This window comes from Glycine soja, chromosome 14 (assembly GCF_004193775.1).
Source record: "Glycine soja cultivar W05 chromosome 14, ASM419377v2, whole genome shotgun sequence".
NCBI classification, from domain to species: Eukaryota; Viridiplantae; Streptophyta; class Magnoliopsida; order Fabales; family Fabaceae; genus Glycine; species Glycine soja.
In genome coordinates, this window is record NC_041015.1 from 43995062 (window position 1) to 44020991 (window position 25930).

Genomic DNA, 25930 nt, shown 5'->3' on the forward strand with positions numbered 1-25930 from the left:
ATCAGTGAGAACATATATTGTTAAAAAATAGTATAATCATTAGTAACATATATTATCAGTTTTATTAATTAGCATCTATTCTTTTTTTTTATAGATAGGATATATATATATATATAGTATACATATATACATTTTTTTTAGAATATATTTTAATTTATACATATTTAGAGGCTAATTCGGAGATAAATGTCTGATTTAACTTGCTCTACATTAGTAGGAGATAGCAGCAAAGATTATGTCAATTATGTGCACAATTTGAATAATTTAGAAGTTATCCTAAACCTAAGCAAATCATGACTTGGATGAGAGTATGTTAAATTTCTGCTGCAAGTATCAGTACTTGCCCATTTAAATGTTAATTCTAGTAGAGTGAATAGTTTAAAATACCATTCTGCTGTTGATAAATTAGAGTATTTTCCTAGCAACAAGCAAATCATTGTCAAGGATGACAATTTCTATGGGACATATTTACCTGAGATAAAAATATTACCTAAATAAAAACTATTACAGAATTCATCAAAATTATGCATAACTAACAGTAAACTGACATCTTGGCTGTCAGATTTGTTGCTTGGTATCAGCCTAGATATCAATAACTTGGCAATTGATAAGTTCGGCCTGCCCAAAACCCTTACTGGCAACTAGTTTCCAAATAACTTCATCTGTTTCAGTTGATTCTTGCAACAATTCATCCTCCATGGATTTGGGTGATTGAGGTGTCGAGGTTGATTGTGAAGAATCCAAATTACTGCACAGGTCAGCCTGCAGAACAGAAATATCATGATTGGCATCTTTTGTGATGAAATGAAGCTTTCCATGGAAACCAGCTAGTAGATATGGATACTCCAATTCCGTAAAATCATATACAGGGACTTTTCCAATAACAACTTTCCATGCATCCTCTCCTTGATCATATACCTTGATCCTTCCACTATCCACAGAATTTGAAGGATCAAAAGCATATAATTCACCATTCACTACAACACTCAGTTTGGTTCCTGCTTGCTTAATGGGCCATCCCTCACCCATTCCATTTGGCATTTCCATCCATGAATTTGTTTCAGGATCATATATTTCTCCTCCAACATCAACAAAAAATGGCCATGAATACAAACTTTGGGGAACATATAACCTTCCCTTGTACGAGCTTAACCCGGTGGCAATAGGCTTTAACATGTCAGCCAAAAAAGCTGTGGGCAGGACTCCAGCTCTTGAGAATGGCATACTAGGTACGTCGGACCATGTATCCTTGAAGGGGTCAAAAACTTCAGCAGATTGAAGAGGAATCAATCCAGCTTGACCTTGACTAACCCCTCCAACAACATAAAGCATGTTATTCAAGACACCTGTCTTACAATATGCCCTACCTGTAGACATAGAATTCACCTTCTTCCATGAGTTTTGTATCGGATCAAATCGCCATACACATTTCATAGTTGAAGCTTTAGAGAATCCACCTAGAATATAAAGACATCCATCAACAGCTCCAAAAGCACAACCACAAAAGGGCATGTCATCCAATACATCCTTCTGTCCAAGCAGACCTCTAATAATTTCAGCAATTCTGATACCTTCGACCATGTTCCACATCCAAAGCCTAGAAGAAACCTTTTGGGAATCTTCTTCATCGACAACTCTGGGCATAATAGGCAATCTCTGCCATATTCGAGAACGGGGGTCTAGAGCATGCCATAAGAGTTTATTTTGTCCAATCCTAACCAACAGATATAGCCATTCTTCAGTTGTACCAAGCTCTTTTCTTACTTTATATAATTCCAAACTCGTTATAGTTGTTTTCCACCTCCTAGACACCAGCCTTACATGGTAGTAACAAATTCTAGGAAGTCTAGCAATAATCTGAAGGGATAACTCATCAGGGATATTAGGAATAAGTCTTGGACATTCTTCAACAGAGGCAGGTGACATTCTTTGCCTCTTAGAGGTCTCATTTGGTGAGGTTGCACTAGACTCACTTTGATTGGCCTTTGTATTAGCCATACTAAACAAAGAACCCATAAGCTCAATATCTGCATCAAATACATGTTAGAAAATCTGACTTCAGCCCCTAGCTGCTGTAAAACTAAAGGCATAGGAAGCATCCAGCATGTCTAAGATAACAAGAATACTCAGAGAGATCAAGAAGTTGACACGAATAGCCGATCTATTGAACATTAGAGTTAAGTTAATAACTGCAGAAACAACTCAGAACATGGAAATTAAAAAATCTACCAGAATATCTTTAACACTTAAAGGAAGCATGATAAGTTGATAACAACAAAAAAGCCAGAAAAGCCATATATAAAAGCATGCAACAACCCGTTGGTTGATAACAATAAAATGACGAAACATCAAACAGTCCCTCCCCGGCATGACTTTAACTTGCAGTAGCAGTCTTCCTGAGGCTAAGAAATCACGTACAATTGCAAAAAAACTTAGTTGAAAATATAATATTATAAATAAATAAAACTTCCTCTAATTAATATGACACCTGCACACCTTAAAATGACAAAAACAGAGAAAACCAAATCATAGGGGTGTTAGGTACACTCCACCCCTCTCCCACTTTCACAAGAACCGCGTTTTTCACCTTTTAAGGGCTTCATGAGTGTGCTTTTCCCTCTCTTTCTTGATTAGTAAATTCAATTTTAAAATATTAGGTATGTATTAATGTTTTGATTCAGTTTCAGCTTTATCTGTGCAGGTAGTTTCACCCACCAAATTAACAATACAAAAAAAAAAAGAGATGCATCATTCAAACTGTGCAGATCGCATAGAACCCAGTTGTGAATTGTGATTGACAAATAACCAAACTAAACACAAATTTTGAAACTAGATACACGAAACACAGATACAACACTATACCACTATATTTTTTTCACATCCCCACAATTCACCTTTTTTCTTATTTGGAAAATTAACTTTAAAAAATGACAAAATAAATAAACTCAGCCAAATGAATAAAAGACCGGTTTTGAAGAGAAATTCTAATCCACCGAAGCAAAAAAACATAAGCTTGAAATGGTACATATTAAGAGTCACAACTTCCAGAACCCACAACCGTTTTTTTTTTTTCATTCACACTATAAAATCAAAGAAAAAAACAGAACACAAGGAGAAATTTAGAGGCCAATCAACCATATAGTAAATGAAATCAATATCAATATTTTAAAAAAAAAGAATTTAAAACTGAGAGAGAATGTGCAAATGATTAATATTAAAACAGAAGAAAGAGGATGTACAGGTTAGAAGGGACCGTCCGTCAGTTGCTTCTTTCCTCTGTCTCTGGTGTGTGTGGTGTGAGTCAGTGTCACTAAGAAATCATTATATACTACTAGTGGAGAGAGATTTTAACTAAATAAAAAAAATAGAAGTTAAAAAAAACAAGAACTAACATAAGAGTAATAAATAATTATTAAGAGAAAAATAATAAAAATTGACAAAGAATAAAATTGTATAATAAATAGGAGTTTCTCTTTATTATTAGTATAGACAACAACAATAATATATTAATTTATTAAAGTAAAGTAAAAATCATTTTATATTTCACATTCATTTGTAGGTCATTACGCTATATAAGTTTTTTTTTATTTTACACCTTATTATTTATAATGGATTTCAATTTTGTCTTCTTCTGTACTGTCTATATTTGACTGAAAATGATTTTATACCTTCGGGAACTACACATCTTTGGATAAGATGAGATAACGGATGAAAAAAATGAGATGAGGTAAAAAAACAAATAGAAAATAGAAATATCAGTATAAAAGTTATACGGAAAAAAAATCAATATAAGAATACGGGAAATATTTTATTATATTTGTTTTTTTATTACATATAAGAATACGGGTATTAAAGATTTAAAAAAAATTAGGCGAGATCTGTCTCTGATTCTTAAATTAAAGATTGTGACTTTTCATTCAAGGGCCTTTGGTAGAAAAAAAATGCCTCAAAATCATGATTCGAATTGTGTATGATGGATATCTGTTTTTCGAAAATGAAGAAAATTTGTTTAATTAATCATTGAAAATCTTTAAATAAGTTTTCTAGGTACCAAAAAGTTATATGAAGCTTTTACCAATAACTTTGATTATTTATCATATTAAATAATTTAATAAAAATAACATGATATTTTTACTATAGTAGAACAAAAATTAAACTTGGAAAAGTATGATTTTCACCCTCTCCACATAAATATTTTTGTGGGAATGTGAGTTAAAAATGATTCCTAGAATCAATTTCTCATAAATATGTTTCTTAATATAGGAAGGCATTTTAATATCCCTGTTGAAATATTTTATCTGTTTTAATTTCCCAATCCAAACACACTATAAGCGATTAGTGAAACTCAAAGTGAAATTCACAAATCGTAAGAAATGAAACAAATATGAAATTATTGCTTAGGGTTGGGAAGAGACAAATGGAATGAAAGCATGAAAGTTGAAAAATCAAATTCTATGAATGCCAATGTTGTGACTAAGAAAAGAGATGTTGCAACACTCATAGTGAGACAATGAGGAAAAGAAAACGTTGGAGAGAGATGATGTGAAAAATAGGAAAGTTTTAAAGATATTAGTTAAAAAGTAAAGTACCAAATTAGTCCTTCACTTTTGGAGGCGCTGTCGATTTGGTCCCTGAGATTTAAAAAATATCAAAATGATCCTCGACTTTACATTTTGTTTGCCACGTTAGTTCCTACCGTTAGTAGTCTCCTAACACTGTTAGTAAATTTGTGATGTGACACGTTAAGTGCCACCTAGATGCACACCTAGCAAGCGCAATGGGGAAATAAGCAATGCCACGTCATAGGGACTAATATGATATAATTTTAAATGTTATATTGGAAAATGAAGAGTCAATTTTTGTATATAGTATCAAATTGATCCCTAATAGTTTTCAGTCTAATTGAAAACGTGATGAATTTTCTCTCACCATTTTCTCCCTCCTATGGTTGAAGGATAGGTTCCTGTGCTAGGTCCATGTCGATCATCGTTCTCCCAGTGGTGGTGGTTGTCGTTCTTCGTCACCCTTCATTGTTCATTGACGCAATCAGTGTTTTTGTGTGTTCCACATCAATCATCGTCACCCTCCAGTGTTGATTGACATAATCAGTGTTTTCCAGTAGAGGTAAGGGTTTTGTTTTTCATTTGTTTTTCACTGCTTGTGGTAATGGATAAGCATAAAATAGTCTCTCATTATTCCTTGTCGTCCTTGTTGTTCGAATAGTAGCTCTTCTACGACAATAGCAAAGACAGTTTGACGTGGCATTCCCCTTTGTGCTTGAATTAGAAGACATGGTAGACCACAAAATAATAGAAGAAGAACTACAAAGATGGAGAAAGATGAATAGGAGAAGAATAAAAATTGGATGAGAGTATGAGTAGGAGGAAAAATGGAATGAAAGTGTGAATGTTAAAGTAGCCGTTAGGATTTTAACATTTTGGGGAAAAAGATGATCACCTAAATTATGTCATTTTAGTCCCTTTAATGTCAATTTAGTCCCTCCTTGTGTGGCAAGTAGAAGAAACTGATCTGAAGTTCCACGTGTGCATCCAAGTGGCACTTAACCTGTCACATCACACATTTACTAACAGTGTTAAGAGACTACTAACGACAAGGACTAAGGTGGCAAACGGAATGTAAAGTCGATGATCATTTTGACATTTTTTTAAATCTCAGGGACCAAATTGAAAATGCCTCCAAAAGTGAGGGACTATTTGGTACTTTACTCATTAATTAAACATTAAAAACATTGATGTGGATCTAATATCGAGAGTCAGGAATTAAAATATTTCCAGTGGTTTATAGTAACTGCCAGGAATAAATCGTCACCAAGGTTGTCAGACTCGCGATTCTAGATAGAATCGTGGAGGCTCCGTAAACTCGACTCGTATAATTAAATCGTAAGAGTTTACTCAAATAAAAAAATATATTAATATTCTTTTATATAAAATCATAAGTAAATATTTCAACCCTAAAATAAATGAAAATAATAAACTTCAACAATAATTCAATAAATTAACATAGTCCACAATCCACACTCAATCTAACATAAATTCATACAATACAAAACATTAGTTCTTAAAATAAAAACACTTAAAAAATAATTCAAATGTCTATCAATCCTCTAATAAAATCATCTCCAATATCACCATCACCACCACCATCTTCATCTCCATCATCTTCAAGCTCTTCCTCAGAGAAGTGATCTTTCACATTGTTATTCAAATTCCATACCAAATTGTCAATATCAAATGCATCCAAAGTTGGATCACTTAAACTTCCTCCAACCAAGTCAATATGACTTCCGCTACCACTTTCCCCTAAAGGTTGCTCTTGCTCAACTTGGGGATTGTCTTCATCAAAAATATAATCTCCCTCTTCTGTTATCCACTCATCATCAGATTCTATATCTTCAAATGGAAGAGCAACCATTTTTCTTGTTTGTATATTTTTGAGCTTCAAGTTGTACATGACATAAACTAAGTCATTCATTTTCTTTTTATGCAAACGGTTTCTCCTTTTTGTATGAACCTATAAATAATAAAAAGTCAAAGTTTATAACTTAACTAAAGTCTAGAGTGTAAACTAAACAAAAACAAATATTAAGAAACACAAATAAAGTCATGAAGTTCAATTACCATTTCAAATGAGCTCCAATTACGCTCACATCCAGAAGAACTGCAAGTTAAGCTCAAAACACGAATAGCAAACCACTTTAATTCTGGACATCCATCCCCGAACATTTCCCACCATTCTGCAGGTGGCATAGTCTTCCTAGAGTTTATTGCATTCTCCATAGAAAAAGACCTTTGGCAAAATGAAATTCAAGAAGCTGCCCATTAATTTTGTTCCTTACCCCCAACATCCTTTACCAATCTCATCATACAAATAAACAATCCTTCTTTCTCTTCTCCATTATCTTTTTTAAAATCATCTTCAAAATGCAATTGAGGATTAAGATAATATGCAGCTGCATGCAAAAGCCTATAAAGTTGGTTCTCCCACCTCTTATCAATAATTTCCCAAACATGTTCATAACTACATAGATAAATAAAATAAAATATATTTAGAATTAGACATAGTCACATAGATAAATAAAGTAAACTATATTTTTAATTTAAAAAAGTTACTTTTTCTTCACATTATTGAAGTTACTTTTAGTCCTTTCCTTTGCACGATCCATCTCAACATATATGAAACCCATGGCGAGTTGTTGATCAGAATCCACCAATCAAAGGACTACCATAAGAGGGGCAGCAACTTTGAGGCATATGGATACATTCTTCCAAAATCTATTATCCAAAATTGAATCTTCTACTTTTCTACCCTCCTGTGAAGTTCCAAACTTACTTTTTTTCCACTCCTCAGAACTGAACAACCTCATCAAAGATGCTTTCATTTCATGGAGACAAGCTAAAGTCAAGTAAGCAGTTGCAAATCTAGTCATACCTGGTCTAACCAAGTCCCTACCATTTGTATACTTCTTGAGCATGCTAATAAGCATTGTTTTACCATATATATAAGTTGTTATCTTTCTTCCCTTCTTTATAGTAACTTCATGAACCTTCAAATGTTTCTCCAAGTCCTCAAGTATCAGATCAATGCAATGGGCAGCACATGGAGTCCAATACAAATATGGCCGAGTATGCATCAACAATTCTCCTGCTGCTTTGAAATTCGCAGCATTATCAATAATCACTTGAACTACATTATCTTCTCCAACAAATTTGACAACATCATCTAACATCTTAAAAACTTTGTCAATTGTTTTTGAGATGTTAAAAGTGTCTAAGGAATACAAAAATATTGTTCCTTTTGGATTGTTCACCAAAAAGTTACAAATTGAACGCCTTTTTTTATCTATCCACCCATCAGACATTATTGAACAACCAGTTCTCTTCCACTTATCCCTAAACTCTTGAAAACTATCATCGGTTTTCTACACTGTTTGTTTCAGCAGCTTCTCTCTAACATCATGATAAGATGGAGGTCTATAGCCAGGTCTATATTTCTCGATTATCTCACACATCTTTAAAAATGCAGGGTTTTTGATAGCATTGAATGGAATGGCACTTGTGTAAAAAAAAATTCAGCAACTTGAGCATCAACTAAAGGTTTCTCTTTTTCTTTTCATCAATTGATTCAAAGTTGCTTGAACATTGCCACTTCCACTACTTGCACTACCTTCTTTTCCTTTTGAACCAAAACCCTTTTGTCCATGTAAGTTGGTTGCCTCCTCCGCCCCCTCAGCACTTTCTTCATCTTCATCAATACTATTCAATCTCATTTTCTTTTCTTTTGTTGTTTTAGATTCAGCAACAATTTTCATCATTAGCAATTTGATCTCATCTGGCACTATAGCACAAGGCTCAAAATCTTCTCTAGTCCCAGCAAGATGGCGCTTGAATCTAAAAACTCCAACACTCACAATCTTTGAACAATACTTGCATTTGACTTTCTTACCACTGCCATCAACATCAATCACATGTTTTCACCCAATATCAGTCCTATTCCCAGGGGCATTTTTGTATTTACTTCTAGCAACCGAAGAAGAGCCACCCGTAGTTGTATCTCCACCACTTGAATTGGATCCACTTCCACTCATTATAACAAACTAATAACAAAGAACTAAAAAAACAAAGGTTATTTATGATATATGATAGCAAACAAAAAACAATATTCAGTCCAAGAATGGCAAAACAAAAAGGCTTCTACCTCAAAGTGGTATAAAAAAAACATGCTTATAAACTTATAAACCTATAAACATTGACTTATAAACTTATAAACCTATAAACATGTTTATTGAAATTAATCTCATTCAGAAAATTTGAAGGTAGTTAAAGGTGAACCCTTCTAACCAAGTTTTCATTACATATAAAAGCCAGGTTTAAAGGAAAGGAAAAAAGAGATAATAAAAGAAGAGAGTGTGAAATGAGAACAAGAAAAAAAGTAAAATCCTATTCATTATAGGATGGCATACCAGGAAACTTTTGTTGGAATTAACTAGTGCGATTTATTTGTAAATCTAATTACTTTATAAGTTCTTCTTTGTATAAAGGAAATTTAATGGCATAGCAGGATGATTTATAGATGCATGACCTTGAAGGTGAACTTGAACGTAGAACATTGACCTATACCCTATGGAACCAATCTACAACAAAAATGGAGAATAAAGGCTGGCATCCTATTACTTTCGGCTATTCAAATGCTAGCCCTCAAAGGATAAAGGAAATAAAGGTTTTCTTGTGATGCCTAATACTTGACTTAAGCATAGATTTAACCATTTATGGGTTGGATAAATGAGAAGGCTCAAGATTTTTTTCTCCCCTTTTTGGAGAGGGGGGAAGACAAAAAAGGAGGATTCAATTAATGAAATCCTATGTCTTTTATTGTTCTGCCACTAACTGTGGATTGGAATTTGGGATGGTTGAAACTGTTATTGAAGTAAATAGAAGTTTCTTGAAATTAGTCTTGAAAATGCTTGCTTAGGATGGCATGGTTGATCCTATATCACGGTACAATTTATATTCAGTAGTCAAACTGCCACCTTTCATGACAAGATTGGAGTGCTCTGATTTCTGGGTTGAAAGCCTATAATGGTTTTTTGTTTGAAGACTTGCATAATGGCTCATAATTGAAAATAATGAAAAATGATTGCTTTTTATTTTACTGCTTTTTGGGAAATAATTCTCGACTCCTCTTTATTTTACATAGACATATACTTCAGACGTCAAATGGGATTACTACAAGCTTCAATCGGCATACTCCACACAAAGATTTTGATGGGATTATTATACAGCATACTCCACACAAACAGATTTTGAAGACAAAAATTGGGCAAGTTTCTGCGGATCGAATGTTATGAGCTGATAGGACCATTTTATTTGGCTTAGTGAGAGAGGTCTTATACATTATACCACAATTTTAAAACAATAATCACAGGAAATAACAAGTTATGATATAAAAAGAATAGTTTTTTCAGTAACATCCGGAAATTTTGTTTAGGCTAATTGAAATTCTGATGGCAGATTGAAATCAAGGCTCTCTTCCAAGGTCTTTTGAACCTTCATCCCAAATTTTTTAACCTTTATAATTTTATTTTTTTGTTGTTGTTGTAATTTGGGGATGTCTCTGTCAATCCAAGTTATCTATAGTCTCCAAACTTATCAACTAGCAGTGGTGAACACATTGGTTCTATTTCTCAAGTGAAATAGTGCTGTGGTGCGTGAACTCAGCCGCATAGTGTTTTTGTATAAGTTTTTTATTACATATATGGGGTTTTAATCATAAATGATATAATTCAATTTAAATTAATAATCTAAGATACATATTATTCATCTTTAATATTTTAAAAGTATTGTTTAATCTAAATTTTTTTATGTATTACTACAAGAATATTATGTAAGATTCAAAATTGTTTAGTATTAAAATTATTTAATTATTAAATATTAAAAAAATTGATTATTAAATATTATATAATATTAAATTTATTTTGAATATTTAACTATTTAAAAAAATGGTTCATATTTATTTTCATCCCATATTAAAATTTTAATTTTTAAATAAATATTTAAAAATGAAAATTTAAATTTCATTAAAATTAAATTACTTTAGCCAGACAATGAAAAAAATTTAAATCAAATCAATTAAAATATTGTATATTTAAATTTCCAAAAAAAATTTAAATTCTCTGTCCAAATAGCTGGTTAGGATTTTGATTGAAGATCGTGGAATTTCAGGGGTTCTTAAAAAACAAACAAAACTCTTCCCCCAAGTTTCCCAAACTCAGAGAAGCAATGGCAAAGTGGCAAAGCGGCAAAGCGGTTGTTCTATGATTCAAAATGGCTTTGATTTTCACTTTTCCTCATCGGAGACTCAACAATTTTCCGATCTGCACTCTATTGATTGTAGCATTTCTCTTATCACCACCAAAAGTCCTAACTTTTCCGATATGCACTCTATTGAACGTGCAAATCATTCGATCTTCATCTGACTATTTAAAGAAGTTTAAGTTTGAGTGAGTGTGTGGGATGGCAAAAACAGGGAATCTGAGTCCCTCTTTCTTCTCCCTCTTACCACCGTCATGGCTTCTCGCTGCCGGTTCACGATTGTTCGCAACTCGGCCAGAACGATGTTGTACCGTATTCCACGTGTGAGTTAGGGTTTCATTCGTTCCTCTTTTTTTCCTTATTATTATGTTTACTATGATGAAGAAAAGAGAGTTTTGATTGGTTGGCAGGTAAGGCAACATAGCATGATTGCATTTCCGGAAATGGTTTTGGAGGAGTCAGGTGCAGCCAAGATTGAAAGTGACACCAAACTCTTTATTTAACTTGGATCATGGAGTTGCCGACGATGATATCAAGGTATCATCATCATCATCATCTACAGTAGAAAAGCTGTTTTGCTTTATTTTTTTCTCTACTTTTTATTGTTTTCTTTAAATGTGTTATGATCCATTTTTCTTTGTACATATCGTGATAATACTAGTAAATGTTGTTTCGTAATGGTGATACAAATATAGTTTAAGGTCCTACAGTTTTCAGTCCAAATTACTTTTGTCTCTCGCCCCAATAGCTTGTGTTTCATAAAGAGAGAAGAAATTCACATATTATATAAAAATATGAGAATCAAAGTCATTGTCTTTAAAGTATTGGAACTAAGATCAATTTGGACTTAAAATTAAAGGGCCTGAAACACGTTTTACTTTGCGATTCCTTTTCAACTTTTCTTATTCATGTCATATTTTGCTCCTAACTTCAAATGTGTAGCATGCTTGAATCTCTGTATTCTGAAAGTTTGTGTCTGTGGAGAGATGTAGAAAATTTCATTACCTGCTACTGTTTGTTATGCATTCAATTAGTTTCTATATTTTTGTTAATGTTAAATTTTATGTCATTCCTGATGACAACCCTGTCATTCTTTGGGTCAGTCAAATAATGCAAAGAATTGAAAAATTGTGTCAGTTTTTCATAGTTGTTGTTCTCGGAGGAGGGTGAATTTAAAAGGTTATTCATTATGACCAGATTGGGAGATCAAAGGGAACAACAGAAGTTGTGTTCGTGAGGCACTATGATGCTTTAGCAGCCATCAAGAAATACAACAATGAGGTTTAATGGAAAGACATTGAAAATTGAGTTTGTTGGAACATGTTCCGCTACTCCGGTTGTCGCACCTCTTTGTCAAACTAACTTAATGGGAAGACCAAATGATGTCCATTTAAGGTGTGAAATTCTTATTCTTGATCGTTTGAGCTTCTCAGTTTTATATATTTTTTCATCTTTCAAGTCTAAATTGTAACTTATAGTATCCTTTATCCTTTGAAATACTCAATAACCTTGATTTGATATTTGCAGTTGCTCACTTGTGTTACATGAAATCACAGGTTATGTTCATTTAAGATTATGAGTAAAATTTTGAATTTTAGATCAGAAAATGGTTAAGAATTGATTCCTTTTAACACCATAACCATTTCCTTTAGCCTAAAAATATTTAATTTTAAATTTTAGGACAGACAACCAAGCTTGATATATGATATAGTTTCCATTGTCAGGTAAGAGCTGCACTTTCGATGGTTTAATGCTTGACATTTAACTTGGTTTCAAATTTCACTATAGTAGCACCATTCTTAGTTGTATCTTGCATTCAAGTTTACTGTCAAGTCAATTGTATCTAGATACATTAGAATATGCAAACACAAAATCTCAATTTATCGTCTAGATACTCAACTGTGGTTGGATAATAAATTCTGTAAATAGAATTTGTGCACAACTGCTGCTAGAGAGCTACTATGATAAGAGAGGCTGAAGGAAAAAGGTAGTTATCAAATCATTAAAAGTAATGTGAACCATAAATTGGTCTTGATCTGTATCTAATGGAAGATCATGATCTATTGCTAAGTAATAACCATTTTCTCCTATTATTATTTTATAATTTCATGGTTCAGTCGTTGCTCCACCAGTCTTTATTGTATGGAAGCTTATGGTGTGTTGATGGTGCAATATTATTGTGTTCAACGAATTTTAGCTTCATTTAATATAATTAGACAATGTTTCATTTAAATAAAATTTTATTTTTATTTTATTCTACTATTGTGAATTTATTTTTCATTAATGTTCTCACTCAGGGAAAATATATTATGACAATTTGATGTGAAAGTGAAACTAGTTTGCCAAGTTTAGTCACAGTTAATATTGTGGAGCTTTGTAGAATTATATTAGGTAAACCACTAGCATATATGATACATGATATTGTGGCATGTATATTTTAGATATTTTGACAAGTAAAAAGTACACAATTGCTTCCCCTAATTTCTATTCCTCAAATTATACCCTCCATTTTCATGAAATTCAAACAAGGTGTATTAGAGTATAGTTTTACCGTACTATTTTTTGTTATTTTTATACTTTGTACAACAATAGTTAGTAGGTTATTGTTGACTTCAGGCCTTACTACATGTTTTTGTCGATTGCCAAATGAAGTTTTTTATGGACCAGATTTCAGCTAGCAAACTTGAAAATGCAACTGAAAAAAATGTATCATATTTTTGCTTTTGTGATTAAATTCTTAGCAGCAAGTGTGTGTTTTTGTTTGATTACATCCAATCAAAACTTTTTTGATAATTGATGTTCTATGAAGTGATCATGTGTGGAGTAGCGGGCAAAATCCAAAGCAATCATTAGTTCGTATTATTTCTTATTCTATTTTTACTGCTTACATTTCTTGAGGTTTGTTTTTCTAAGTAGAATTATAGTCTGCTCTTTGAAAGGAAGTCTTTGTTAATATTTCATGGTGTTAAAATCACCAATAATCTTTAGCTTCATTGATTTTTAATCTTTTCTTTCTTTCGTTTGCTCATTTCTTGACATTCTTAAGGATCAATGCAGTTTATGCAAGTATTTGATGGTGGCTCTGGTAGAGCATCTATTTCAACTTGGTATGTACAACCTTATCTTCCTTCTTGAGAGTTGAGACTCATCTCTTATTTCAACTTCTATATATATTTTTCCATATTTCATAGGAGAACAAAAAAAGGAACTGTCCAGAATCAACATAAAGTGAGGCCTTTGGAGCTTCTGATTCCAAGAAAGGTAATATTACTATTGACCTTAATGGAATGTAAAACAATATCCTTCTTCATAAGATGGTTTTGAGTTTCTTGTGCCTACAAAAAAAAAAAGGACTGGTAAAACAGAGGAAAGTTAGGAAACAATTCAAATTTGGTCCAATTTCTAATAAAGCTTATATTGATTGGCTTGGAAATAAAACCCGAAACACGTGTTATAAAGTTGTCAGCTTTCATTATAAAGTCTTGTTCTTTAGATGGTGTCATCTCGACATTGAATAAAAATTCCTAAAGAAATTGTTTGCTTGCAACTCTTTGTTAGTAAATTATTTGCTTGCTGTCATGGACTCTACTCTTTTCTTGTATATAGTGGTTTTCCTTTGTCTCCAAAAATTCCTTTCCAATCTTAATTGTTGCCAAATTATTCTGATTTTCCTATCATCTCCAGGAACTAAAACTATGTTTGTAGACCTTGGGTACCACAGATAAACGTCCTTAAGGGAATGTATTGCTAGTAAGTATTTAGTTGGATTTTGATTTCATGGTTAATATCTTTATCCTAATTAATTATGTAATTCAATTCAAAAGGTTATGTTGCCAATAGGGCAAATTGCCCCAAAGGGGACACTTTTAGAAACTAATTCCCCAGATGGGGCACTTTTGAAACTTTTTCCGGCATGGGTCTCTTTTTTACGTAAAATGCATGCATGCAGAAGCAAACCGCCAGTTCCATTGACGAGTTTGTTGTGTTCGTACATGTGGCATGGAGTCGCCAGTCCCATTGGCGATTTCGTCATGCATTGGGAGTAGTCAGTCAAACTGGCAAGTTCCAAGCACAGCTAGGTGCAGCTGGGGCGTAGGGGGAGGTCAAGGATGTAGTGCAACAGGCGGAGCAGGTGCAGGAAGGACTCGCCAGTCCTATTAGCGGTTTGCGGAGAGAGAGGACTCGCCAGTCCAACTAACGAGTTGCTTTTAAAAAAAATTCTCCCATTATAAAAGCTTGATCACTCCACAACTGCTCCCTTCCTTGCACTACATTGCTTTCTTCTTCTTCCTACTACGTGCTTTCTCTTCTTGGTAAGTATTTTTTAATGGTAACTTTAAATATTTGTTGTGTTATATATATATATATATATATATATATATATATATATATATATATATATATATATATATATATATATATATATATATATATGTTACGTTAATTTTAGTTGATATATGAATATTATTTATGTTAGGTTTGTTTACCCTATTTGCAGGACATTGCTTCCTTCCTTTTCTTACTACGTGGTTTCTCTCTTCTTGATAAGTGTTTCTTAACTGGTAACTTTAAATATTTTTTGTATTATATATATATGTTAAGTTAATTTTAGTTGATATATTAATATTATTTAAGTTAGGTTTTTTAAGTTGTATGTTATTAGTTGTGTTATATATATATGCTAGGTTAGTTTTATTTAATTTGATAATATTATTTTGTTTAAATTTTATAAATTAGTATGGATACTTTTAAATTTTAAGTAGTACGTTGAAATATTAATATTATTTGTGTTATATGTATATGTTATAAATTTTAGTTGGTATGTTATTATTTGTTTTATACGGTACGTTAGTTTTAGTTGATTTGTTAATATGATTTTGTTGAGATTTTTTAAATTTATATGTTATTATTTGTGTTATATATATGTTTACGTTAATTTTAGTTGGTATGTTATTATTATTTGATTTAGATTTTTTAAGTTTATATGGTATTATTTGTGTTATATATATGGTATGTTAGGTTTAGTTAGAATGTTAATATTATTTAGTTTACTTATTTTAAGTTTTTATTAAAATATATGATACGTTATTAATTTTATATATATATATATATATATATATATATATATATATATTGTTTAAATTTTTGTTTTCATAGTAATTTTTTGATTTATTTTAATTTTTAATTTTGTTATTTGTATCATAGATTTTGTTGTTCAAATTTATGTATTTTGTTATTTATTCAAATTTTAATTATTTGGTATGTATATTTAATTAATTTTTTGTAATTGTACTTAATTTTTTTATGTAAAATTTTTGTTGTCAATTTTTTGTATTTTATTTTATAGTATCAATGACATTTTCGTTGTCAATTTTTTGTATTTTATTTTATAGTATCAATGACATTTTCGTTGTCATGTTCATCAAATATACAAATTAAGTCTGGTCTAATAGATGGTGACGTTTTATGGATGCAAGTCAAGCATGTTTTAGAACATATTTGGAATGTGAAAAAAGACAGAAAATTACACATCAGATGAGTTGTCCTAATTTTTATCAAGGTCAAGAAGAAATACCAGAGGAAATTATTCCTCTACTTCGACAATTTGATTTTTATTGGATAATAAAGATGGGTTACCTAAAAATAAATGCGTCATTAATTACTGTTTTGATTGAAAGATAGAGACCCAAAACACATACGTTTCACATGAGATGTAAAGAGTGTACGATTACTCTTCAAGATGTTTCTGTATTATTAGGTATGCGTGTTGACGGGACACCATTAATTGGTTCAACAAATCTTGATTGGGCTGATTTATGTGTATAATTGTTAGGAGTCAGACCATAGGAAGATGAACTTTAAGGCAGTGTGGTTAGATTAAGTTGGTTGACTCACCATTTTTCACCATTAAAGTACAACAAAGGTTTACCCGTGCATGGATCCTTAGATTCATAGGAGGTGTCCTATTTGTTGAAAAAAGCAATAACAAAGTTTCCCGAAGGTAAATGTAATTTTTACGTGACTTTGGACCGTGCAGGACGTATGCATGGGGACATTTCGTGCTTGTTTTGTATATAAAGAGATGTGCATCGCCACCGATTACAAAACTAAATCAATCGGAGGTATGTGCATCTTAATCCAAATGTGGACATGAGAACGATGCACGACTTTGGCTCCAAAGAGGACTCCTCTCGTAATAGAAAATAAATCACTCGGACACAGGTTAGTTGTTTAAAAAATAATATTTCATTTGAAAATAATTAATGTAACGTGCCGGCAATGATATTTCATATTTTTTTGTAGGTGGTTGCGACGTGAAAATCAACATATTGACAATGATGATCTGATAGTTTTTCGTCACAAATTGGATATCATGAAACGATATAAGGTAAGAAGATCATAATGTATTTGTTAAATAATAAATAATATGTCATGTCTCAGTGAAAATTAGCAACTGTGTTGTTGTATACAGTTTCTGTGGAAGCCTTACACAGCAACTGTTATGTCACTGTTGCCTTCAATTTGTTTGGTTGGAAGTGTAGCATGGTGGCGGTGGTACCACTCATTTGTTTCCATGTTGAGTGGCACCAATCCGATAGAGTGTTGCGACAATTTGGAATGCAACAATCTATTCCTGAGGGTCCTCCGCAACCACTGAATATCCATGGCATAATGCTAAAAGGCAAACCAGATGAAAATTGGGGACCACTGTTGGCCCCAATGATCAGTCAATGGAACAATCGAGCTGAGTTCAGGGTCGACGTTTATCCTCGACAAAAGGGTTTATTGAGTTTTAACTTCGACTACATGGTCTGGTATAAGCAAAAAATGAAGATGTTTGTTGACCTGAAGAATGCAAACACAGCTACATTGGTATTTATTTGTTTTTGAATGTCACATTGATATGTCTGCAAGCGAACATTCATTTGGTGGTATTGCGAAAACACATTCTCATTTTTCATGATCGACTATGACTCCTTCACAGTAACATGATATTCCAATTGCAACACCTAATGCCCCATTAGGTCCGCAATGACATGTATCCGGAGCAATACCTGATATGTGTGACTTATTAGATGTTGATTTGCGTCACGAGTTTTCTGTTGAGACTGAGTAAGTAGAAGCAAGGAGATATCGCGACAGAAGAAATCCTGATCGTCAAGCGCAAAGATAGGATTGACCATGTGACACTTCCTCACGTCATCACAAACATCATAATGAATGATATTCATGTCTCTGTTTAAATTTGTTGTTGTATGTTTGTCATTTGAATTTGACACTTAATCTATCGTATCTCATTTATTAAGGCTTACTAATGGATAAAGTTTAAAAAAAAATTGAAGTAGATAAACGAAAATAACTGATGGTACTAACTAACGATGAACACCAATGTCATATGTGCACTATGATCCAGATACTTCATTGGACTCCTCACTCACTCGACCTGGATTGATCGAAAGAATATATTTCAATTTCTAAATGTAATTTTATTTCATTAGATGCATCAGTCTGGACTTTTTCCACCTACCTATTTGCTCAAATTATAAGGTTCATCATCAGAAACAACATAGAATTCAATGGTTAGCGTTTACGATTTAGGGGTTATGGCTTAGGTTTAGGGTTTATGATTTAGGAGTTAGAGTATAGGGTTTAGGGATAGTGATTAGGGTTTATGGTTTGGGGATATGAATTAGGGTTTATGAGGTTTAAGGTTTAGGGATTACGGATTTAGGGTTTAGGGGTTATGGTATAGAGTTTAAGTTTTGAGGATATGGATTAGGATTTAGGGGTTAGTGGTTAGGATTTAGGATTTTACGGGTTTAAGGTATATGGATTAGGGATTAGAGTTTAGGGTTTAGGGATAGTGATTAGGATTTTGTGCTTAGGACTTAGGGGTTAGGGTTTAGGGTTAATTAAGAGTTACTACATTCCAAAATAAGTAATGTTAAAAAAATAACTAAATTACACAAACCAAAATAAGTAATGTTTCTAACTAATGATTTCATTGAAGACCACAAAGTAAATACATTCAAGAGAACTTCAACCAATACAAGTCATTCGTCTAACATACATAAATCAATTAAATGAGCAACTTCCACGGTCAGATTACATTAGACATCGATGCCTATTGTGGCCTTCTGCTCTACATTTACTATATTTTTGTCAGTGCTCAGATGGTTCGAGCCAATCCATCTCATTCCTTATCCTTATTGATTTTGGTCAACCTTTCGCACGAATTGTTGTTGGGTCAGGGATAAGTGTCCATGCGTCATCAGAAGGAGGAATAGCCGCTTCATTCCCAAGAGGCCACCATTGTGCGGAATAAGCTTTTAAGATGTACTCATTTGTGTAAACAACATCTATATATTGGTAGTAGTTCATGCTCACGTAACCACAAGCTGCAATAATGTGTGAACATGGATAGTGAAGCGCATAATACTTTCCGCATTGACAATAATGATCATTCAAGTTAACTGTCCATTTTTGTCCGCCGCTTTGTGTTATAGGACTGAAGGTCTCCTCTACTTCAAACCTTGTCGAGTGCATATCATACACACGAACGATGTGCGAACAAGTTTGTTCTTGATTTTTTCTAAGTTCTTTAGCAAGCTTAGAACAATATACTTGTCCTTCATTTAAGTGTCTTTGAGCTTGACGGTCACGATCAACAAAGTACTTTCGACATCTACTATATGTTGATTTGACCAACGCTATTATCGGTATGTTGTGATAATCCTTTAATACCTTATTTATACATTCTGAGAGGTTTGTTGTCATGTGGTCATATCGACGTCCTTCTTTATCATAAGTCTTGGTCCATTTTTCCTTTGAAATGTGATCAATCCATATTGCTATGGCTGGACTCAGTTGGCGAAATTTTTCTAAATTTTGATCAAAAATATGTTTGCAAAGAGTGTAGCCTGCATGAAATTAGTTAGCAACAATAATTTGAAGTATACATGAAACTTAAATTAACGTGACCATGATAAATGAAATCTTACTCAATTTCTTCAACATTTCTTTTTGTTTGGCATTATTGAATTTGCGATTAAAATTGCTTGCTATGTGTCGGACGCAGTAAACATGATAATCATGGGGAGGTTGCCAACCAATTGCTTCGTTAGCCACAACAGACTTTATACTCGCGTGACGATCTGATATGAGACAAATATCATTTTTATCTGTGACGTGTTCACGCAAGTGTGTCAAAAACCATGACCACGCTGTTAACGTCTCACTTTCGACCACGACGAATGCTAGCGGAAGGACGTCACGATTTCCATCTTGTGATGTGGCCATTAAGAGGGTCCCCTGATATTTTTCGTACAAATGTGTACCGTCAAAACTTGAAAGCCTCTTTACATTGATCAAAAGTCCAAAACACTCTACGAAATTGACAATGTTTGCGACTAATCGTATTCCCAACAATAAAATCATCATGTATTTGAAAATATGATCCAGGAGAATGATTTTGCATGTGTGTTAGCCACGACGAAAGTTTCGCATATGACTCTTCCCAATTGCGGTATTCAAGTGCAATGGCTTTTTGCTTCGCCAATCAAACTTTTTTGTACGGCACTTTGTAGGCAAATTCACTGTTAATCCTCTCTTGAATCAAAAAAACTTTTATTGATGGATCTTCTCTGATCATGCCGGCTAATAAAATAACAAAATTAAAATGACAATTAACGCAAAAGTAGCATAATATGAATATAAAATACGTACCTACTACACAAGTGACAATTAAATCTGAATCAAGTTTCCCGTGATCTTGTGTCATGGTCATATTGAGACATGTGTGTGGTCCACCCCCATTGTGTGACTTTTCATGAATCAGTTTTTTTAGATAAAATTGTCCTCATATAGATCGGGCAAGGACACTCTATGCTTTTATTCAAGCAATAAACAACATATTTGTTCGATTTGTTTTCAACAACTTTGAAACTTTGATGCACCTTCATAGCATATTGTTTCAGTGCATTTTTTACCGCATCTTTAGTTTCAAAATCCATGCCAACATATAATTTTTGCCCAACTTTAAAACTTAATGACATCTCCAAACCACAAATGTCTTCCTCATCAGGATGACTCCAGTTGATATTGTTATAATGCAAAACATCATTCCAAAATGGATTTTTAATTCCTTGTACACCTAATAGTTCAAAAAAAATTCAAATCATACTTATTTAACATTAAATACAATTGCCATCAAATGATAAATGTATTCAGCTATTTTTTTATTTGATAAATTATACCTTCTGATGGGTGAACAATTCTTACTGGTTGAATCATGTCAGTGACTTCATCGTCTGTACTAGATATACCGTCAATATTATCATCTTCGTCTAAAGACTCTTCAACGTATAAGTTAGACACAAAATCATCATCATCATCATCATCATCATCATTTTCATCACCATGTAAGTTGCTTACATTTGTTGGCGGTTGCGCCTCATTATTAGATAAATTATTTCCGCATGATATAAGAGAATTTGCAGAATGAAACATAGAACCACCAGCCACATCGTTTTCTATGTACAATTTCAAAACTGACATTTGATTTTGTTGTTGAAAACTTTCGAGCATGATTTCAACATCTTCGTCATCACAAATTTGCAAAGCAACATATTTTCTAGAAACTAAAAATCTACAACTAATAGTAGAAATAATTTCATTATTTTCTAACTTTACCTTATCTCCAATTTTTTTTTTCAAAGCATTGAAACTAATTTCACGTTTAATCTGAATCGTTTTTTTACTGCCTTCAAATATTATACCATCATTCTCTTCATATACTCTTCCATTGAAATACAACACTGTTATAACTGAATTCATCATGTACCTACAAAAACACTATTGTAAATAATTAATCATAATAATAATAAATTCAAAATAAATAAATCTAATCACAAAAAACCTCTTTACTGAAACTTCACATTAAAACTTTATTCTAAATAAAAATTATTAACTTCAACTAAATATGATGAAAGAGACTTAAAACAGTTGAATGATTTGAAGGTACTAATTTTAAAAGCATAATAATCCATCAACGAAGCAAAAGGTAGTAATTAGTCTTAACAATAATAACTTAAAAATAAATAAAGGTCATTAATTAAATATGATGCCACAAACTTAAAAGTAAAAAGTAAAAATTAAAAAAGGCAGAACAAGGAACACTTTCAAAGTAGACATTTTAATTACATTACAAAGCATCAACCAAGTTATTATTATAAAGTCACACCAACAAAACATCAACAACAAGCTAATCTAATTAAAAAAATACTACATACTTCATATTGAAAAAATTTTCCGCACTCAAAATACTTACTTCAAATAAATATGATGCCAAATAATTTTTTTTATTTTAAACAGGGTTCAAGTTCAAGGCTCATAAATTTTTAACACACACGAACAAACCATGAACACCCCAACCTAATCTAATTAAAAAATACTACAACTTCATATTTAAAAAATTTTCCACACTCAAAATACTTACTTCAAATAAATATGATGCCACAAAAATTTTGAATTTTAAACACACTTCAAAGAAGACTCATAAATTTTTAAGACAGTAACACAACATCAACACCAACCTAATGTAATTATAAAATGACTACAAACTTTATATTCAAAACAATTTTTCAACTCTAGATATTTTCTTCAAATAAATATGATGAGACATTTTTTTTTAAACAGACTTTTACTTCAACCCTCACAAATTTTTAACAACAACAAAACATCAAATACAACTTAATTAAAAAAATCATAATAAAAACTTCACATTCAAACTTTATTCCGGCGTCAAAAAAATTACTTCAAAAAATTTAATTTCATGCCACACACATTTGATTACGAACTTCATACCTTGAAGAAGAAAAGGTCCAGTAATTATAAAAAACCGATAGCAAACAATTTTAAAAACTGAGCAATTTTTAAAACGCATAGCAAATGTGGAAGAAGTGCCTATTTAAACCTGATGATCTCGCCAATGCCAATGGTTATATCCTTGATCTCGCCAGTAGCACTGGCTATTTCCAAGAGCAACTCGCCAATGCCACTGGCTATATGCCCTGGAAAAAACGCTGCCAAAATCTAATGCCTTCACTGCACCCTGCTCTTCTGTTACGCGTGCCTGCAACCCTACCCTGAAAAGCTCCCCCTAGCGCAACTCGTCAATCAAACTGGCTAGTCCCCTGCATGGTCAAATCGCCAGTATGACTGGCGAGACCAATGCAACGTGTCGACGCCAGCCCAAACTCGCCAATGGGACTGGCGATTTCCTTCAAACCTCATGCATTTTACGTAAAAAATGGACCCATGTAAGAATAAGTTCCAAAACAACACCATTTGAGGAAATAGTTTGGAAAAGTAGCCCCTTTTGGGAAATTTGCCTTGCCAATAACTATGTAGATTTTTATTCCTAAAAGGTCATGGAAGATGTGCAACTCATGTTCTCGATGCATATAAGGTGAGTTTAGAAGAGTTTCATCTTCCAGAAATATGCACCTGGCTTTTCTTTTGATGCTCTAAGTCTCTCTAGCTTATTTTTTCTATGCAAGTGAGGTCTCCAATTGAGGACATTGCATATGGAAGGTTTCATAAAGTTGAAACTAACTTGGAAGCATATTATAAATGAGAGGTTGAAAAGAATTAAGGAACATACTCAACCTAACTTGCAATTTTCTATTTTGTTCATTTTTACCCAATGTAAGTACGACATATAATGAAACCAGAACATAGTTAATATGTAAAGTTAGAGAAAACAATATCATCAGTTGTTATGGAAACTTTTCAAATTTATATTGATTTCAACATTTTAAGGTGCTAGTTTTTTACTGTTCAAAAATGTGTCTCTGATTAGCTTTTCTCTTTGGCTCTGTTACATAGGTAGTAATTAAGTCAATACATGATTTCTTCATTATTCACGAACTATTTTTTGAACATTGCAGCAGCACTTATGATGAGGGAAGCCCCCATATAGCTCACATTGAGAAAGCAATTGTTGTTCTGATTCAATTGATAGTGCTCAAATAATGTAATAGTGTTTTTGTCTTATTTCTTCTTAGCTTTAGTTTGAGCACTTCATCTTATTTTAATTTCATCATTAATTCTAATCTGAATTTTGAATGACAAGTTGCAATCCAATAGCTTGTTGCCTTGTTTTCATACTTATAGAACCAATCGCATAGCACACAAAAAGATTTTCCTAATGTTGTAAGTTTAAAATTGTCCACCTTTATTGTGACATTGATCAAATATCAATTTTTGTTGATTCTGTTTCTAAACTTATTTTGTTGATTTTGGTTTGGTGTTGCAGGAGAATGGTAAAACAAACTATCTGCAATTACTTTAGGAGGCCATGTTCTATAATATTCTTCAAGGAGGAAGTATGTAGTTTTCTTTTCCTTAATAATAACTTTTAGCAATTTTCCTTATTGTTTTTTATTAATAATTATTATTAGTGTTGTGTATGTGTGTGTTTGAGTGGATGAATGAGTTGGTGTTTAGAGATGGAAGGTTTTCCTGTTAGGAAGTTGGTGAGGTTTCAAATATTTTTAATTTCTTATTTTCTTTAATCCAGGTGGCATCCCAAGCAGAAAATGTAAAGATTGAGATGCTTCTGGATAGGATTGAACCTTTGCTCATAGGTTTCATTTTTCTTCTCTATTTTGTTGACATAGCACATGATCCAACTCTATTTAATAAATAGAGTTTGCTAATAATTTTTTTATTAATCTTGCTTGACTTGAAACTGCCTTTTACATTCATACACTATGTTTGGAACAGGCCATTATGCAAACAAAAATTATTAAAATTCTAAACAATGAAATTACTTGTCCCCTTTTTTTCTTTAGGACATGATGAATCTGGATTGAAATTGGAGAGTGCTCTGACAAGGTTTTTGAAATATTCACAATGTGAATGACAGTTCAATGGTATATTGAATATTTTTTTTATTCCTTTCTCTCTTTTTAGATGCTTGGTGATTAATTTTCCTCATAATATTTTTCTGGCATATTCCTTGACAGTTCAATGTTTGAGTAATTAAAGTATGAAAATTCTATCTCAGAAGTATCCTGACATCACATTCTCTCTCTCTACTTTTGGGATTTTTATCTCTTCAATTCAGGGCTTAAACCTATGATTTCAATTCAGATTCAGATTTAGGGGGTCTTTGTCTGTATCATTATCAAGTTTTGCAACATAATCTTTCTCTTTCCTTTTAAGTTGTTGCTTCTTTCTATTATTTCTTGTTTTTCCTTTTTTATTTATTTCCAAAGCTCTTGCTTATCGTTGTATCATTATTTCTATCCCGTTATCATTCTGGAGAAATTTGTCAAAGCCTGAATTTGTCTTGAACTATTGGATTTCTCTTTTTATAGTAATACCTAGCTTAAATTTTTATTTCTACATGTGAAATAATTCATGCTTGTTTTCTGACTGCAATACCATCCGTCAATACCAGATAATGTGATTAGGCACTACGTGAATGAAAATATACTAATTGATTTAGGAGAAATTTGTCAAAGCCTGAATTTGTCTTGAACTATTGGATTTCTCTTTTTATAGTAATACCTAGCTTAAATTTTTATTTCTATATTTGAAATAATTCATGCTTGTTTTCTGACTGCAATACCATCTGTCAATACCAGATAATGTGATTAGGCACTACATGAATGAAAATATACTAATTGATTTAGGTGACTAGATTTATAAAATTTGCCTGTTTTGAGGTGCTCTGTGGTTTATAAGTTCAAGCAATAGTCATAGTATGCAGTTCTCATAATATTTTGTTTGGTTTTTCCTTGTTTTTTCATACACAGCTCACATTTTTGGGTTTAGGAAGATGAAACTAGATCGGGTATATATTTTGATTTTATATATTTATTTTAGTAATTTTAATGATTATATTATATTCTTGATGTCATTTGTGGAAGCTTTAATCCCATAGCATGCAATCACTCTTTAACTCCTAGAGGGTATTATTCTTTAAGGTTTGTCAGGTCAGTGCAAGTTAATTCTTCTCATCTATCTCAAAGTGGTCTAGAGTTCCAATTTCAATAGCTCAAACAAAGTAAATCTCAAACACAAATTAATTT

General features: G+C 32.3%; 1 protein-coding gene and 1 long non-coding RNA gene across 7 annotated transcripts; one reads left to right on the forward strand and one right to left on the reverse strand.

The window, feature by feature from the left end:
• Positions 1–365: 365 nt before the first annotated feature.
• LOC114385477 (F-box/kelch-repeat protein At1g22040-like) lies at positions 366–3299 on the reverse strand. The gene is made up of 2 exons (XM_028345582.1): positions 3240–3299; positions 366–2027 (listed from the first exon to the last, which is right to left on the reverse strand). The coding sequence occupies exon 2, from the start codon at positions 2014–2016 to the stop codon at positions 583–585; it is 1434 nt and encodes a 477-aa protein (XP_028201383.1). The 5' UTR covers positions 2017–2027; positions 3240–3299; the 3' UTR covers positions 366–582.
• A 7420-nt stretch (positions 3300–10719) lies between these two features.
• Positions 10720–24770, forward strand: LOC114383338. 6 transcript variants are annotated; one of them, XR_003660492.1, is made up of 13 exons: positions 10720–11152; positions 11240–11366; positions 12027–12224; positions 13887–13936; positions 14021–14090; positions 14514–14579; positions 14779–15142; positions 15328–15391; positions 16867–17051; positions 17133–17217; positions 23780–24217; positions 24412–24478; positions 24686–24770. It is a non-coding gene; the product is annotated as an uncharacterized LOC114383338 (long non-coding RNA). The 6 variants fall into 6 exon arrangements; XR_003660490.1 differs by lacking the exons at positions 23780–24217; positions 24412–24478; positions 24686–24770 and adding exons at positions 12357–12553; positions 17302–18141; XR_003660491.1 differs by lacking the exons at positions 23780–24217; positions 24412–24478; positions 24686–24770 and adding an exon at positions 17302–18141 and having other exon boundaries at positions 11967–12224.
• Positions 24771–25930: the final 1160 nt, after the last annotated feature.

Bases quoted from the DNA above. Each gene is read 5' to 3' on its own strand.
- LOC114385477 (XM_028345582.1), bottom strand. From the start codon at position 2,016: ATGGGTTCTTTGTTTAGTATGGCTAATACAAAGGCCAATCAAAGTGAG.